The 17,850-nt window shown below is 38.6% G+C and overlaps 1 protein-coding gene across 1 annotated transcript in view; it reads right to left on the bottom strand.

Moving 5' to 3' along the window:
* The window catches only part of MYO3B (myosin IIIB), a 197,646-nt gene that overhangs the window by 44,659 nt on the left and 135,137 nt on the right, over positions 1 to 17,850 (bottom strand). The window contains exon 30 of the mRNA XM_075710689.1: positions 11,124 to 11,244. Within this exon, the coding sequence (XP_075566804.1) occupies positions 11,124 to 11,244 (121 nt within the window). The remainder of the gene's footprint in view (positions 1 to 11,123; positions 11,245 to 17,850) is intronic.

The following is a 17,850-nucleotide window of genomic DNA, read 5'->3' as shown; positions in this document are numbered from 1 at the left end:
TTTAAATATTGTAATTTCTTCATTCTTATAAAGGTTTATTGGCATACATATTTTTTGTTGATTTTCCCTTTCCTTCCTCCCCCAATTTCTAAGTACACACATACAATGAATTCAGAGAAAACACAGACTAGTCCCATTTCCTCTTATAAAGAAGTGCATGTTATTAAACACAGTAACAGGCTATGAGCAATGAATTTGTCATTAAAAATTTGTGGATATGCGCATATGTGTAAAATGAGTTTATGAGAATTCTATGAAATTGAAGTCATGTATTAAAATTAATTTGACATGATTTTACATGAAACTTTTTTTTTCCAGGGCTGTGAAAAGCTGTTCTCACAGAATTCAAACTTAGACACTCAAAATTTGACAGACGAGGAAGAAGTGAAACACATGGCTTTGTGTTCTCCTAAAGCCATTTGGGTTAAGCACAGAGCAAGGAGTAAGAGTTCTTAGATTCTTTGTCTATATCTGTTAGTATTTTACCATCACATTATGTCACCATAAAAATATTAAAGGCCAACTCCTGCTCTCATTAATGCTAATTAAAGTATCATAAAAACCTTCTGCAGGCCCTGATCCTTGTTGGCAGGCCTTTGAAGTCAATAGATCTCTTCAATAGTAAAGTCTACCCAGACAGAACTTGCTCCAGAATCTTTAGCTATGTAAAACCAAAAAAAGATGCTACCAATTTAATTTGATGGATAAAAACCTGAGATTCACAGATATTATTTGATATGCTCATGGTCCTAAAACCGGGATTAAAAGCAAGATTTTCTGATTGTTGAAACATGCCTCAGCCATTGCATCATTACTCTCCAACACCCTCACAACCTTTCTGAAAATACAATTAATGGCAGTTAGATTTCTACTTATAGATGAAAACATCTGAAATCTAAGTTTCAGTCACAGATTTTGGTTTAGACATATATATCATAGCTTTTTTCCTAGGCGGGGAAAAGCTTTACAAGGTACTAAGTAGCTCTTTCAGTTTTACATGGTTATTACAACTGAATACATTTCAGCCCTTTCACAGTGGGCGGGGGGAATATAAAGAACAAACATTGCTTTACTGATTTAAAAATACAACATATGTTATCTCAAATGTCATTTTTTTTGTCAATGCTTATGTTTCAGTCAGCTACACTAGTTACAAATTACTCATGTAAAAATAGAACACGTTGGACTTTAAAAAATATGTCTGGCTACATGTGCATTTTAGGTTTCAAAGTGCACCTTTAAAATGTACCCTTTAAAAATACTTCAGATTAAAATAATACTACTGAAGGACTTTAAACATTTTAGACTATTTTGTATAGAATTTGATAGCTGTATATCACCATGCCTATGTATTAGATAATACATGCATTCTGTGACATCCACAGAGGCTACTGAAGTATTTCAAGCCTTATTTGCAATAGGGTTTAGGCTCTTAGGTTAATTAAGTTTCTCTGGATGCTTAAGAGCATTGACTGGAATTGTTTCAAACTAATCACAACAATGATGGCATCATGGTTCTCAGTAAGCTAACTCAGGGTGTGGGAACAAAATGAAGCACTCAAGAACATGGTAAACATTCAACTTCTTGGTAATGTTGCAATTTCATGAATGAAATTTGGATTTGCTTGTCAGGTTTGGGGAATTTAAATTCTCTTTTATTCTTTAACACTAAGAAAGAGAAGGAAAACATTCTGCCTAAACTGTAATTTTAATTTAAACCGGTGCTTTCCTTCGAGGAAATGGAGGGATACATTTCAAAAATGCATTCTCATTTTGTCCTGGCATACTTCTTGTACAGGAAAGTATAAAATATGTCTATGACTGTATTTGACATTGCATTTGTGCATGTACCATATTATCTGTAAAGTTCTTTATTACTATTTATCTTGTATATACATTACTTAGATAACAATTTATTTAGTGGGATTAGTTAGATAACTTGCCACTTTTCCCCAAAATTACTCAAGCATTTGTTGAGATGATTCATTCTCCCACCCCTCAATGCTGCAGAAAATAAGCCAAATATGAGCTAAAAATCATGAATAATCCTCAAATATCACTTTGGTGGATGTAAAAATCAAAATCTGTTGTTGGATACTGATCCATGTTGCAAATGGCCTACAACACCAAAATGGACTGAATCATCAGCTAAATTTAAATATTCAGATTTTGGGGTGGTTTGGATCTGGATCTGAATCTGCAGCTTGAACTAATCTCTACCTTCTATAAAGAAAAATCTAGAATTTAGTATGGGTTTGCCAGCACTTTAACTTTGCCAGGGCTAGAACATTGTCTAAATGTTTGAAGCACGAAGGTAAAGTTCAGCAACTTGCCTTCTGTACAGCTTAAGCTACCAAAAATCAGCCTCTGGAATTCTGAAGCCTTTAGACCTCAACTCTCTGTCAGGATCCCAGTGATGCTGTGTTTCTGACAAGAACAATCCTAAGTTGGGTTGTATTTGGCGCAATATACCCCATCCTTCCACAGAATGTATTGTTGCTGATATAAGTATGTATTTCACGGTTACTAGCTTTTCTTTTACTCACGAACTGTCCATTGTAGTTTTCTCCCCCTGTCCTGTTGAGACAGGAGAGCGACAGAGCAGCTTGGTGGGCACCTCATGGCCAGCCAAGGTCAACCCACCACAATGGGCAGGGAACACTTCTGAAAACATGGCATCAACTGTAGATGCTGAGCACTTTGAAATCAGTCTCTGAGCTATTCTGAAAATCTGGCTACTATGCAATATGAAAAATGCAATAGCGACAGGAGGGCGGTTCAGCAGTAGTTAGTTCATAGTCAATCAGTGATGATAGCTAACATTTTCAAATGTGGCACCTGAGGCTGATTTTGAGGTGCAGGGTATTTTCAGGTATCTTTGAAGAAACTGCTTGTTCTATGGTTTCCAAAAATTTTTATTTTCCACATTTGCAGGAAAGCAATGTTTGGGTCAGAGTGATGAGATCCAGTCAGCACACTTACCTGGGAAGGATGCAAGAGATCCAGGTTCATGTGCCTGGTTTCAGTCAGGCACTACAACAATTTGCTGCTGAATGTTCAGCTACTGAGCTATAATATGCCTCAGTCTTCACATATGGACTGTCTATAAATCACTCAACAAGAAACATCGACAAAAAGAGAAACTTTGATTCTTAGGGTCTGTCTACATGTCTGTATAGTGTACAGCCACACTGTCCTTAGCATTGGAAGCAGTCAAACCATAGCAGCATAAAACTAGTAGCGCAGACTAATTTATGCTGGAGAAAAATAGCTAGTTTTGGAGTTATTCTGGCCATTATGAGTCTAAGTCATGGAATTTGTACTTTTGTCATTTAAATGCTTTTGAAAATGTTAGAAACACTCCTAGATATTCCACTAGAAAGAATACAGCTCATTTTGCAGAAATAATGTATTCCTGAACAGAACAAATTTAATCCTTCCAGCATGGGTAGATGAAAAATTCCAAGGGGATGGGGAGGAGGAAAAAAGATGACACTGAAAACCTGTACCCAAATTTCCATTTACACCTTTATAAATCATGAGTATCTATTTGAACTTATGAACTGTACAGTAATTAGAAGCTCATATGACAGCAGAATCAGGCCCAATAGGTTCCACTGCATGCCACAGGAATTGCAGACCTCCTATTTCCAACACAAGCAATAACCTTAATGTCTACTATGATTACAAATAGGAAAGTGAAGCAATTAAAAGAAAGCAGAATGTCTTTATACCAGCTTTTACTGTGGAAAGAAATGAAAATTCATATTCAAGAGATGGCTTATACAAGAAATCACAGTGTGGTCTTGACAGAAATTGAAATTACCCAAGGAGGAAATTACGGAGCAATGTGAGAAAGGTGTAAGCAGTAAATCACCAGGACCTGATGGCATTAATCTGAAGGTTCTGAAAAAAAACATAGGTTTAAAATGCGGAGATGTGACCCTTTCAAGCAGCTATCCATGAAGAATAGAAGCACACTAACATAGTGATTTTTTTTTTTCTTTACCTTTTAATCAAAAGAATCCAAGGGAGGTTTTCTTTATTGACTGACTGAGTGAACCTCACTTTAGTGAGAGGCAAAGTGCAGATCAAGTCAATGAAAACATAGCAGAACATAGAAGAGTTTTTATATGGAACAGTTTAATTCACATTAAGCCAGTTTCTGAACTGATCCGTGCTCATGTGACTGAAATCATGTTTATTCTCTACTCTCAGTGATACATGGGATATTATGTTTATGTGCTACCCCACCAGTGTCCATGTAGGTGAATCCACATTGCATGCTATTTCAATGGGCCTCCAGCTGTTGCAGAATATTCAGAAACTAACTTTGCTCATTTTTCAGGCACAGCAACAATGCTGTTGCAAGTAAAGCTGACCCAAGGAGAATTCCTCTAGAACAGTTTTTATACTTCCTCCCTACGCTGATGCAGCAATGGCTGCTGGAACCAAGATGCTACAAAAGTGGCTGACTTGCAATGCCAAAGCCACTGGCACAGAGATGTTACATTCAAGAAGTTGTTCTGTATTTATAAATCATAAAAAGAACCTTGGCAAACCATCTAAGCCATCACCATTTTTAGAGAAGAATCAGCTACACCTACTTTTTTTTTTTTTTTTTTGTCATGTGTTTGTCTAAGCTGATTTTTAAAACCTACAGTGATGGAGATGTCAAAACTTCCCACGGTAACCTACACAGGGCTTAACTCAGATTACCATCAGTGAGCTTTTCTTGATTTCTAACCTAGCTCTCCTGTGCTGCAACACAAGCCCATTATTTCTTGCCTGGTTCTCAATAGAAAACAGTTTGTTCCCCTTCTTCCTCTTCACATCAGCCTTTCATGATTGGAGAAATGATACTACATGTACCCTCAGTTATCTATCTCCCTTAGAGATCTCCCCTTATCATGGTTTATAGAGATGTAATCATTTTTGTTGCTGAGGGACTTGCTCATTTTCTTGAAGTGCAGTGACTAATATACTACACTAACTGAGGTCTTAACAGTGATGAGGAAGTGTTATGATGCACATGTTAGAATCACAGAATCATAGAATGCTTTAGGTTGGAAGGGACCTTTAGAGATGATCTAGCCCAACCCCCTGCAGGGAGCAGGGACAGCTTTAACCAGACCACGTTGCTCAGAGCTCCATCCAACCTGACCTCGAATGTTTCTAGGGATGGGGCCTCCACTACCTCTCTGGGCAACCTGTTCCAGTGCTTGACCACCCTCATTGTAAAAACCTTCTTCCTTATGTCTAGTCTAAATCTATCCTCCTTTAGTTTAAAACCATTACTCCTTGTCCTGTCACAACAGGCTAAAAAGATTGTCCCCATCCTTCCTATAGGCCCCCTTTAAGTACAGACAGGCTGCAATAAGGTCCCCCCACAGCCTTCTCTTCTCCAGGCTGAACAACCCCAACTCTCTCAGCCTGGCCTCATAGGAGAGGTGCTCCAGCCCTCGGATCATTTTGGTGGCCCTCCTCTGGACCCGCTCCAACAGGTCCATGTCCTTCTTGTGTTCAGGGCTCCAGAGCTGGATGCAGTGCTCCAGGTGAGGTCTCACCAGAGCAGAGTAGAGGGACAGAATCACCTCCCTCGACCTGCTGGCCATGCTTCTTTTGATGCAGCCCAGGATTCGGTTGGCTTTCTGGGCTGCAAGCGCACATTGTTGGCTCATGTCCAGCTTTTCATCTACCAGTACCCCCAAGTCCTTCTCTGCAGGGCTACTCTCAATCCCTTCATCCCCCAGCCTGTATTGATATCGGCAGTTGCCCTGTCCCAGGTGCAGGACCTTGCACTTGGCCTTGTTGAACCTCATGAGGTTCACACAGGCCCACCTCTCCAGCTTGTCCAGGTCCCTTTGGATGATGTCTTGTCCTTCTGGCATGTCAACTGCACCACTGAGCTTGGTGTCATCTGCAAACTTGCTGAGGGTGCACTCCATCTCACTACGTCATTGATGAAAATATTAAACAGCACTGGTGCCAGTACGGACCCCTGAGGGACACCACTTGTCACCTGTCTCCATTTAGACATCGAGCCGTAGTTAGGTAGTATGTATCCTCATTGCTACTGCCCAATGTAAACTTTGGAGCAGGGTGCCATTACTGACTGACATTCATTTTGCGGTTCACTACAGTCCATGTATCTCTGTTTCTAATTCTAATCCTGCCCTATTAAACCCTTGTAACCATCATTCATTTAGTACTGACACAAATTTAGTAATCAGATTCTGCTTCATCAGTCAAGCCATTAATGAGTAGAAATAGATCCATTTCTGGTATTTGACTTTCAGTGCATACCTCCTATAGAACAGAGAAGTGCTGATAATTATTCTTTGTCTATAACTTTCTAAACACCTAAGTTGGTATACCTGTGTAGTTTTGTTCAGGCTTTATTATCCAATCTTGATTACCTAAGTCTCGTGAATATCAAGAATTTTACTAAAATGAATGGTTTCTGAGAACCTGTGCTGACCAAAGCGTGAACATGATACCAACTAGGTAAAAAGTGAAAGATGTAAGGAGAAAAATCACAATGAATTTGACTCAGAGTGTAAACTGCTGTTGATGTCAGGTACCTTCTAACATGCATCCTTAATACACAGATCTCCATAAGGAAACAAAGGAGCAAGGGATAGTCACTGACACACATTTATAGTTACAGACATAACTGATGTGTAACAAAGTCACTATGTAGAAACAATGCTTTCTGCTGTACTACATAGTGTAAGGCCACTGATCATGTACATATAGCTAACATATTGTGATATTTAGCAGTCAGTGAGCTACAGTTCAGTGAGCTAGAGGAAAAAAAGAACAATACAGGAAGTATTTTCCAGGGTAAGTATCAGGTCAGTATTATTTAACACAATTTTCATTTGGGAGGGAAATGGCTAAGAAGATGGTCGAACATGCAGGTTACAGATGTTTTGATGAGATTCTAAAGGGATTTAAAGATATTTGAGGATGACAGCTCTGTTTGAACAAGAACATGAACAACATAGCATAAAGGTCCGTAGTCACTGAACTGTAGATTATCCTGCTAAGAACCAGAACATTTATGAAAAATATATTTGCTAGAGATCTGTCAGTCTAACAAGTTAAAAATCACAGGACGTTTTACAAAATAACTTCTCCCTTCTCCACAGATTATTCCTAATTAGCTCAAGAGATCCCTAATACTAACTCGAAAGTGTAGCTATGCCATTGCAAAACGCAGCATCTTTGATTTTATGTGACGACCAATTGTAAAATGGAGGCAGACATGAGGCAAGGCTGGTGTCTGCACTGGCCTCGTGAGAGAGGAGACCCTGTCACACTCCTCCCTTCTCTGCTGCCTATTCGGCTCTGTGCAGAAGGGTAAATCTGCTGTTCAGCAGGGTTGTAAAAAGGGCTCTGAAAGGTTTTCACTTTCCTCACTTGAATCTAGTCTTGACCATGTTTGGCTCTTTAAAATAACTCTGCCCTTTTTAAGTATTGAATGAGCTACTTTGGGAAGGGGTTTGATTGTGATTCAGTTCCTTCACGCCACGCAGGCCTGCAGGTTCCTCTCAGTGGCTGATGATGTCAAGAAAAGGCTTGGCAAGTGTCACATCAACAGACTGGGTTTAGTGGGGGGAATTCAGTCTCCCAGGTGTACAATTAATCCCATGACCCTTTTTCAGTAGGAGTCACAGGCAACTCCACAGCTCTGTGGAACTGAATGGAAAAATATTTTTTCAATGAGACAAAGCCACTTCCCTGCTAATGTTTATAGTATTTTCCTATACTTATTTCTATTCCTATCAGAGATATTTGCCAGTTCTCAAGGTGTCTTTAGTTACTTGTGACAGCGGCTTCATATAGGAAAGATTTTTGCATTTAAACACAGTTAATACAAGCACATAAATGCAGGAAACATTTAACATGCAATGTTAAGTGAACTAATGTGTGCATTTAATTAGCATCCTATGTCATTTATTAGCTTGAGTTGGCTTATGTCCTGCATTCACTGACTGAGGAGCATGAACTAGGTGTAGAGATTCAATTTCTTTGAAGGAATTAAATTTTTTTTAAAGTGCCCATTTCTTCTGAACACTTTCAAATTCATTACTTCATAAAACTGAGTGCTTTATATGTATTATAATACTGTAACTTCTTTTTTTAACAGATCTAGAGCACAGGTCTTATGAGGAGCAGCTGAGGGAACTGGGGTTGTTCAGCTTGGAGAAGAGAGGGCTGAGGGGAGACCTTATCGCTCTCTACAGCTACCTGAAAGGAGGTTGTAGAGAGGTGGGTGTTGGTCTCTTCTCCCATGTAGTTAGCGATAGGACAAGAGGAAATGGGCTCAAGCTGCGCCAGGGGAGGTTTAGGTTGGAAATTAGGAAAAATTTCTTTACGGAAAGGGTGGTCAAGCATTGGAACAGGCTGCCCAGAGAGGTGGTGGAGTCACCATCCCTGGAAGTGTTCAAAAAATGGGTAGATGTGGCACTTTGGGACACGGTTTAGTCTAGTCAACCCTTGATTGGTTTAGTGTGGACTTGGTAGTGTAGGTTAATGGTTGGACTGGATGATCTTAAAGGTCTTTTCCAACCTAAACGATTCTATGATTCTATCTTTAAAAAAGCAGCAGGTTGTCATACATTTAAATGTATAGTTATATTCCTGTGCATACAACAGAACAGAACTGTATTTGATTTTGCTTTCTGATCCTGAGTACCTTTAAGCCCATTTTTCGTTTTCCAAAACTACCAGTTAGGAAAAAAATGAAACAAAAATAAAAGAAATGAAATGAAATGAAGAGAAAAGCATATTTTATTATTCTATATTTTAGTTCCACGGCATGTGAAACCACAGTGAGGCTGTCTTCTCTAGGGACAGATTACCAGCTACTGTGTTAAACATCTGCACTATTATTCAGCAGTCTTCCTGTTTCCTACAAGTTTCCTGTATGACTGAACAGCCATATGCTTAAAACACAACAGCCCAGTAACAGCTACATGTAGAAGTGAGGCTTGATTTATGGGAAGGAAGTTACCGGATTTAGCCCTAAGATTCTGAACATCACCTGTGAAATGCTGAACATTTTCAGGTCTCACTGAAATCACTGGAACCTGAGGCCATTGCTGAGAAATTTATAGGATTAGGCAAATAATCGGCAATATTTGTTGGGGTTAAACTTGAGAACTGCCAGCAGTAATGGCAGTTTAGCAATTCCAAGCAAAAGAAGGCATGAATTTATTTATCTGTCTGATTGTACATAGCAATCAGGACTGGGTGCAAGATCTGAATGGCCAATGTATTTTACATGGGCACCTTCAGGCTAGATATCTAAAGGCGTTTAGACATTGATTTCAATGTAAGTTCAGTGGCTGAATATCTTTAAAGGTCTGTATATTTGTGCTTCATAGAGCCCAAATTCACCTCAACAGTTACTGAACCATAAAAATCTTTGTGAGCCTCAAGGGATGTACAATTAAGCAAGCTGTACATAGTCCAGAAAAATACATTTGTTTGGAGAGCAAGAAGGAATTCCAGAAACAGCCTAATGCAAAAAGGGAAGAAAACCATTCCTGGCTAACTACACATAAAACAGATGAAGGAAAAAGTTTAAAGAGGCTGTGTGCCTCCAAACAAGTCCAGGTGAAAGCTCTAGATCACTAAAAAGAAAAAAAACCCACCTCTATTTACATTGTAAATAATTACAATTTGGGATGCCAAAGAAAACTGTAATAGACAGCTTATTAGCTCTTGCTTTTAGCCATCAGTGCAGACTGGAAAACGAATGACCATGCGATCATCAATAGTTCTAAAGAGATCACAAGATACACACCCCTGAAGTATTTAAGAGACAGAAGGAGCTGCATGCACATGAAAGGAATCATAAATTAGGAAACTCATTGCCCCAACGAGCAGTGAGGCAACCCAAAGACAGAGCTATGATGGTAAATTGCAGTGGGCTCATTCTTTTCCCTGAAAATCATTACCAAAACCATTTATTTATTTATTTATTCCTTGTCCAATGGCTTGAACCCTTTTCTTGTTGAAACCAGAATGCTGCAAGGGAAAGATTCTGGAGCACTATTAACCTGCAGGTGGTTACACTTGAACAAAATCCTATAATAATGCACCAGAGCACACAGCAGACATTATTCAATCTAAATCAACCAAAGTTGGAAGTTAACATAACTCATTGTCATGAGCATACACAGAGAAAGAAATACCGTTTTGGAGAAGTTAACAGTTATTTAAAAAGGAATACCTTCTTAATGGAGTAACAGCATCTAGTTACAGTCAAGCAAGTCACTGATTTCCTCGGAGAACTCTTAAGAGGTGTAACAGAACCTGTGTTTATATGCCATATAGGAAGCATATAAAGTAACAGAAATAAGAACTGGAAGCAGCACTGAGATGTCCTCATGCCCACAGCAGGAGAGATCTCATAACTCTTAGTCACTGAAACTTGCTAATCAAGGGGATTAATCCAGGAAATGCAGCCACCTCTGCTAGAACACTGTTAGAGGGACAGACTTTGACAACAGCTAAAGACGTAACAGATCCCTCTTGCCTCTCATACCAGAGGAAGTGTCAGGCAGAGACATTTGTCTGGAGTGACTCCATTGGTAAGGAAGGTTAAAATAGCCTTCCTCTGCAAGGAGGGCGGCACTACTGTTACAGTTTAGAGTATTCCTAGGCTTTCTCTAAGTGACTTGTCCATCTGCTTTTTACATCTGTTTTCCCTATCTCATTGCTGGTCTGCATGGAGCTTCACAGACACAGAAGAGTAACTTTCTACTCTTGAGAACTTAGTAACATGCACTGCAGTCAATTCTGAAATGCTGAGCACTTGCAATCCCATCTGCAATCTATGGTATTCTGGGTACTTCCAAGAAGTGCACAGAAACAGGACAGCAACCCAGGACAAACAGCAATGCAAATAAATCTAACTTCACTAACTGGGAGAACATTGAGATAACTAAGCTGGAAGGGGGTCTGCTAACCTACACGTGCTCATCCTCAGAAAAATGGCAGATTCCCTAAGAGCTGGCTGAATCATGATGACATGCCTGCTCCTTTCAGATCTCATTGTGTGGAAAATGACTTCTGTTAGATAATAGACAGCAAAGAATTCAACTCACCAGTGCTCTTCACAGCCAAAATCAGAAGTAGAGCAGCTGCTTATAAGCTGAGGATCTGCTACACAGCCAGTGCTGGTTTTCAATCTTGTGTAGTTTTTACGAACAATATATCCCCTGAAAGCTGAAAAACATAGTTATGAACCAGAGAAAAATTCTGCAGAGCCTGAAACGCAGACTGGCACCTGGCTCTGCAGTGCAGAGCTGAATGCCCTCAACTTTTACTGAACCAGTGGACAGAAAGAACACTTAGCACCTCGCAGGGGTGGCTCCAATGTTTGCAGTGTTAAGAACAGCTGGAAATTATACAGGGCCTTACACTCTCACTGTTAACAGTGACCACTTGACACAGCCCAGGCAAGGAAAACAGGCCTCAAAATGCGAACATGTCTAATTTAAATAGGAATCCAGCTTAGAATGTATTAAAATACATAGCAGAAAATGACTCCCAAAACACCTTCTTTAATCACAACTCCCATAATTTGAGCTAGTCGGAAGTTTACAGAAACAGAAGTTTTACCTGCTTTTATTGTGGGGTAGGGTGGTGAGGAGCCAGGGACAGGTATATTCTGTTAAAACTAGAAAAATTAGTAATGTCTTCTCCTATTTTTCAATTAACTGTAACCATAATAAAACATTTTAAATACCTCTCATACAAATAATCAGGAAAAAAAATCTGCAGAGATTGGAATTTATACCATTCATAAAAAAAAAAGAGCAGAACAGAACAATCACTAGAAATACTAAGAATTAGCAAGCATGCAGTGAAATTAAATGGCAAAGAAAATGGCAATGAATAACATCTTGAAGATATCTACATCCTTTATTTCCATGGACTGCCTCTGGATTTAGGTACCTAAATAACTTTACTTCTGTAGTTTTATCTGACATGAGTTTGCCTGAATTCTTGACACCTGTGCGCAGTTAGTGATAAAGCCCCAGCACAAACCACAGAGAGCAATAGATACTGCACTTAGGACAAAAGACTAAGTATTGCAAAGTATACTTAAAACCACAAATTTTAAAATATTTTTGTAGGGTTTATTTCAAGCATTATTTTAAGTAGAAATACCTTGATAAAAGGGGAGAAAGGGCTGAATAACAAACAAAATACATGCAGTATCAGTGCCATAGCTGAAGTGTGCAACAAGCAGCTGCTGAATAAGAAGGCTGAGGGTTGTGAGGGAAAGGAGCTGTTTTATTAGCCTAGCAGGACTGACTGCAACTTAAGCAGTAAGACAATACGTAAAAGAAAATTGGAGCTAAGATCAGGAAATATGACTTTGAGGAAAAAAATTGCCTGTCCAGAAAAAGCTTTTAAGCACACTAAACACGTGAAAAAGCAGAGTCAGTTTGGGGACTAATTACCCAAAGGAGAAGAGCTCTTTCATTGGCGTTCCTAGAGTCCTGGGTTAAATATTACAGTGGGATGTAGGATAGGCACAGAAATGGGGTCTAGGGCAACCTCATGTAGGATCAGGGTCAAGATAACACTGTAGATTACAAAGGGAAATCAGGAGGTAGAATAAATGCAGAATATAGAATAAGTTGAGAAGTTGATCAGATTAACGCTGTACCTCATGCCTTTGATTTTATGAAAACCTACACAACATAGAACAAAGACCCCACAGAATTTGCAATCCCTCAATTATTACCAAATTATGAGATGATTGACTGATTTCCCTTTTCTTCCATTTAACTACTCTTATAAATTTAGCTCCCCACTCATGGTGGTTTTTTGCGTAATGAAAAGATGGTGGAGGAAACAGAGCTACCTCGATTGCATCTGCTCTTTCCCTTAAGAAAGGGCTGTAATTAATCCCTTCTTTTCTATTTTAATTCCTGTATAGTGTTAATGGTCTTCTTTTCAGCCACGTACCTACCTCCACAAAAATATGTGGTGTTGCACTTATTTGTGCAATATAAGAAAACGAAAACCATCTGAACAGTTCAAGCTGTGGTATGCAATGCACCAGAACACTGTGCAACCATGTCTAAGCATTTCAGTGCTACTGAGGTTTCCAGGGTAAGAAACAGCGAAAATTGCCCTTTAATGAGAGGTTACTAAAATAAATAACCATTCACTTTACAGCAAGCATGACAGAAGTTGGGCCTGCTGAGGTGTTGTACCAAATACAGAGCTCAGGTATTGTGAGGATGAGGAACTTTCCGCCCTTAATAATCAGTCTGGAAAAGTCTGCCTGTCTGGCAGAGAGAAGGCAAGCACTCACTTGCCCCATGTGATCAGGCTTCCAGTCCTTAACTATCCCCTACTGACCAGACAAGGAGCCTACTCCAATACTGGCAGCAGAGACAGCTGGCCAGCAGCCACCTCTCTGCAGCTGAAACATGCTGAGTATCAGTCAGTCCATGGATTACTATAAGGATAGAGAAGCACTGAAATAAATGAACTAATAGGATAAACTTCTGTTTCATCCTTAGTAATTTCTCAGCTTTTAGGAGTTCTTTGTTTGCGTGCGTGTGTGTGTCTATAAAATCAAGCCTGATACCTACTGTGATTTTATTTTTTAAAATTCTTTTTCTTTTTCCCAGAGACTCTTATTAATGTGAGTATAACCATTTTGGTCTTTCCCTCATTCACTACATAAAACCTGCTATATCTCATTTAATAAACGTAGTTTTTACCCTGTCGTTTGTTTTCATACGTACTTTCAAAACCAACTCCTCTTCAACTTAACTTTTCCACAAGCTGGTTTCTAACATTATTCTAGAATACCTTGAATCTGACAGGTAAATAGCTGTATTTTTCCTACTTTCCCTTTGACTCATGGGATAACTGAAGTAGCAGGATAAACAAACTTGTCTCTCTCTCAAAAGCTTCATAGAGCATCAGTAAGACTGCATCTTTTCAACATTTATTAACTGGATCTATAATGTTTCAAAAGAAATGCATATGCAGAGAATTCTACTGGGGGAGTCTGAGAGGCTGGGAAGCTGCTCCATCACAGCAATTTGCATTACTGACTGGTGCTGGTTTTGACACTAAGCACTTGGCTCAAAGAGTGTGAAATTAGCAGACTCATGTTGCTACTGCTCCATGAACAATCACTGCATCATTGAAGAAGAATGATTACCAGCTGTCACCTCATTTTCACCTTATCCAGTCTATATTCCAAACTTTCCAGCAACAGTATCTTTAACCCTGATCTTTACATAGCCAAAGATGACAGGATCTGAAAAGCAACATAAGAACTGAACTGAATTTTAGCACTTCTATTAGTAACTTGGTGTTAAATGTTTTATATACCACAATTTAGAACACAAATTTTTACTTCTTGTGCTGATCAGTTCTCACACAAAGTGAGTTTTCTGTCGGCTCCAGCACCTAGCAAACCAAGAATACCTTTACCTCAGGGAGTCTGAAATTTGGTGTCTTGCAGTTAAACACCTTTATTTTAAGGTCTAAGTACCAAGGCTTATATATTACACACAATGTTGCACAATTCCAGACAGAAAAAGTCCAGGCATTTTCCCTCTTATTCCCACAGGAAATATATAGTTACAGAACAAATTGTGAAGCACAATGTAGAAAGATCAAAGCTAAACAATCACAGGTCTATACAAGAAGTATAAAGAAAGCAGATGAAATAGTACTTTAAACAGCAGAAGGATTCACTCTCCGTCATAAAAAAATCATGTTAAGCAGACATTTTCTACACAGACACATTTTTAATCTATAATATCACCTAAAATAGCATATAACAGCAACTTGGAAATGAAAACTCATGCTTGCTAAAGAGAAGATACCATGGTAGTTTGTAATCAGAATTTGATTTGCTACGAACAGCATATCACTTTCTTAATTTGCCTAGTTAAAAGAGCATTCAGCAGCTTAACTAACAACATCTGAGAGGATTTGGAGCCCATGAATCTGATTCTTCATTCCATGCCAAATTAATTCTAATGAACAGTAAAAGGGATGGAGAGTCACATCCTTTGCTGGGTCCCATGAATACCTCCTCTCTTTCACCTCTCACTCTGGATGGATATTGGGTGATGCCTGTTTAACAGAGAAAATCACCAACTCTTGTCTGAAGTTCTCTGGCAGAAGCATTATGAGAAAGCAAGTCACGAGTTCTCACGTACAAGCAGTCACTACCAGTAACAAGCAGTGACTATTAGGAAGATTCACCAAGGCTGCCATCAGGACTGGTGTCACTAATGCACACCACCACTTGGACATACGTTTTTTAATTACCATGCATTACAGCCTCTGATCTTGAGACTTGGTCAAAGAAAAAAAGTGAAGATGACTGTAAAACTCTTTGTCAATATCAGCAAGGGAAAGGAATATGTTTTCCAATGTATTGTTGGACAATGTGCATTGTTGTCCCTTCCTGATTTTAGCAAGGGCATGAAATCCAGTCAGAATGGTCTCCTTTTCATCTCCTCAAAAACAGGAGAGAAACCCAAAAGGAAATGCAGACATATTCACATCGACAGAGCTTAGCTCAGAGATGGGGATAGAATATAGGACCTTGTACTTCAAAACCATAAGGCCTTCTCACTTTTCCTAACATCTTCCCTGCACATGAGCAGCAGACTTTTAACGGTTACGAGAGATAGAGACTAAAATGCCCTAAGCTAGTACAGAACACAAAGAGATGGAAGAGTAAAGTTAACCAAAAATGTGCAGCCTGTACAAACCAGTTTGGTTTACCCTGAGTGTGAAATCAAGGTAATACAATGAGTCAGTTCAGCTGCCATTAAGAGAAACACATACATCTCTTCAATGGTTCTTACACTGACAATGTAGTTAAAAGGAAGAAAATTAATTATATTAGAAAGTAAAACTGGATCTGCTACTTAGTGCTAGTTATTTTCAGGAAAATTTAAAAATATGTATTTTTAGATATATTTATAAAGTGCTTAGAAGTTTTTTGGAACATTTTACTCATGTAATTCTTAGATCTATGCAACAGTATTAGCTGAATACATGTACACACACATGTACATAGTGATATAAATAGATAAACATAGGGTTTTTAAGAAATACTTCCTTGTCTTCTACTGAAGCCAACATTAAACCTTTGCTGTTGCAAATCCCAAAGGTAACACTTTCATTAAAAGCTTACATTTATTATAAATGTAAAATAGTAAGTTACAGCTGTTCTCAGGCCCTCTTTTTTTCATTCTAATGGAGTAAATTTTGCCAGAAGCACATGTTAGAGATATGTGAATAGTGAGCAGCACTGCATGGGCAGAAGTTACAGAAAGCAAGCAGTTTACTAAGGGATGCTTCATCTGGTTTCCTTCTGAACATCCACCACTTTTTACTTTTTTTTAAAAAAACGGAGCCCAAATCTTGAGTTCTTGATAAAGAATTTTCCAATACAATGTGACATATGGTGAGTGTGCGAGCACGTGTTGGAGGAGGAGATGGTGGCTCAATGGATTAGTCATTTGCCTTTCACCTCTGGAAGCATAGTTAAACTCAGTCCTGACCAGAGCTGCACAGTATATTCCAGATGGCTAAAGTGGGCCTAATTAAAATGAATTCAGTGATGTCACCTCGGATCTAAGTGAATCGCATGCACCACTCATTTGGCATTTTGGCAATGTCAGTTCACAAATGAAATAACCAGATTAAAATCCTCCCTTAAGTCTTTTGGGACAACAGTCACACTGCATAGAAATACATGCTATCATAACTAGAAAATGTACTTTTATAATTGTATTATCTGTTTTAAATTCTAATTAATGCATTATTCTAATACAAAGAAACATTAAATGAGACTTGCATGTGAGGTGAATCAGTGTAGCAACATTTCAGTCAGATGATTCAGTGGATATACACTGATTTAAACCAGCTGTGAATCTGGCAACATAATTTTAAAAAATTCCTTATTTTAACAAAATATTTTTGCTTTTATGTAGACGTGAATCAAAACAATACAAATCCTAATTACAAAGAAATACTCAGAAGTGCAAAGTCTTGTTAACTCAAACACTTCACACAAAATAATTCTTTACAATTCATCTCTAAGTTAAAAATTAGCATTATCTAACCTTCACAGTTCGGGAAAGTCTGACTGGAAGAAGTAGGAAAGATTTTGTATACCCTGTGTACCATTTTAGCCATGAGTCTAATAACATCTATGAATTCCAGGAACCTGTGATGTAGATATGCTGAAGTAGGGTAGCTTTTTCTTCCCCACCTAATTTAAATTCACAAATATTTTGTTTCCTAGCAAGGGTGTTTTTCTCTATCTAAAATAATGACTGTTTTTCGTGTAATATAATACACTCAGGAATTGTATCCTCATGTATATTATGAGGGTTGTTTTTTTTCTAAGTTTGTTTTTTCTTCCAACATTTCTTCAATGGATAGTGAACTGCTGGGCCCACAGAGATCTCCAGACCACCAGCTCATGTATTTGAAAGGCATCTGTTTATTTTTAAAATGCAAATGCAGCCTACCTCAAAGACTGACTTGCAAGAAATGAACAATCTGAACAAGTCAAGAGGTTTCCAATCAGGAGCTGTGTTCCTCCTTTATATCAGGCTATGATCACTTGCTGTCAAAACCACTTAAACAATATCCTGGAATCTGAATGAAGTCCCCCCACAATTAAAATGAGCAGGATAATCCTGCAAGAATTATTCAGGCAAATCATTTTTCACACAGTTTAAAGTAATGATAAGGTCATTTACAAAAGAAATCAGCGCCTTTGAAATGCTGACTTGTAGACAGAGGACTGCCTGGAGG

Source organism: Pelecanus crispus, chromosome 5 (assembly GCF_030463565.1).
Source record: "Pelecanus crispus isolate bPelCri1 chromosome 5, bPelCri1.pri, whole genome shotgun sequence".
NCBI classification, from domain to species: Eukaryota; Metazoa; Chordata; class Aves; order Pelecaniformes; family Pelecanidae; genus Pelecanus; species Pelecanus crispus.
Note: the sequence above shows the minus strand (reverse complement) of the source record. Positions and strands in the feature narration are given on the sequence as shown.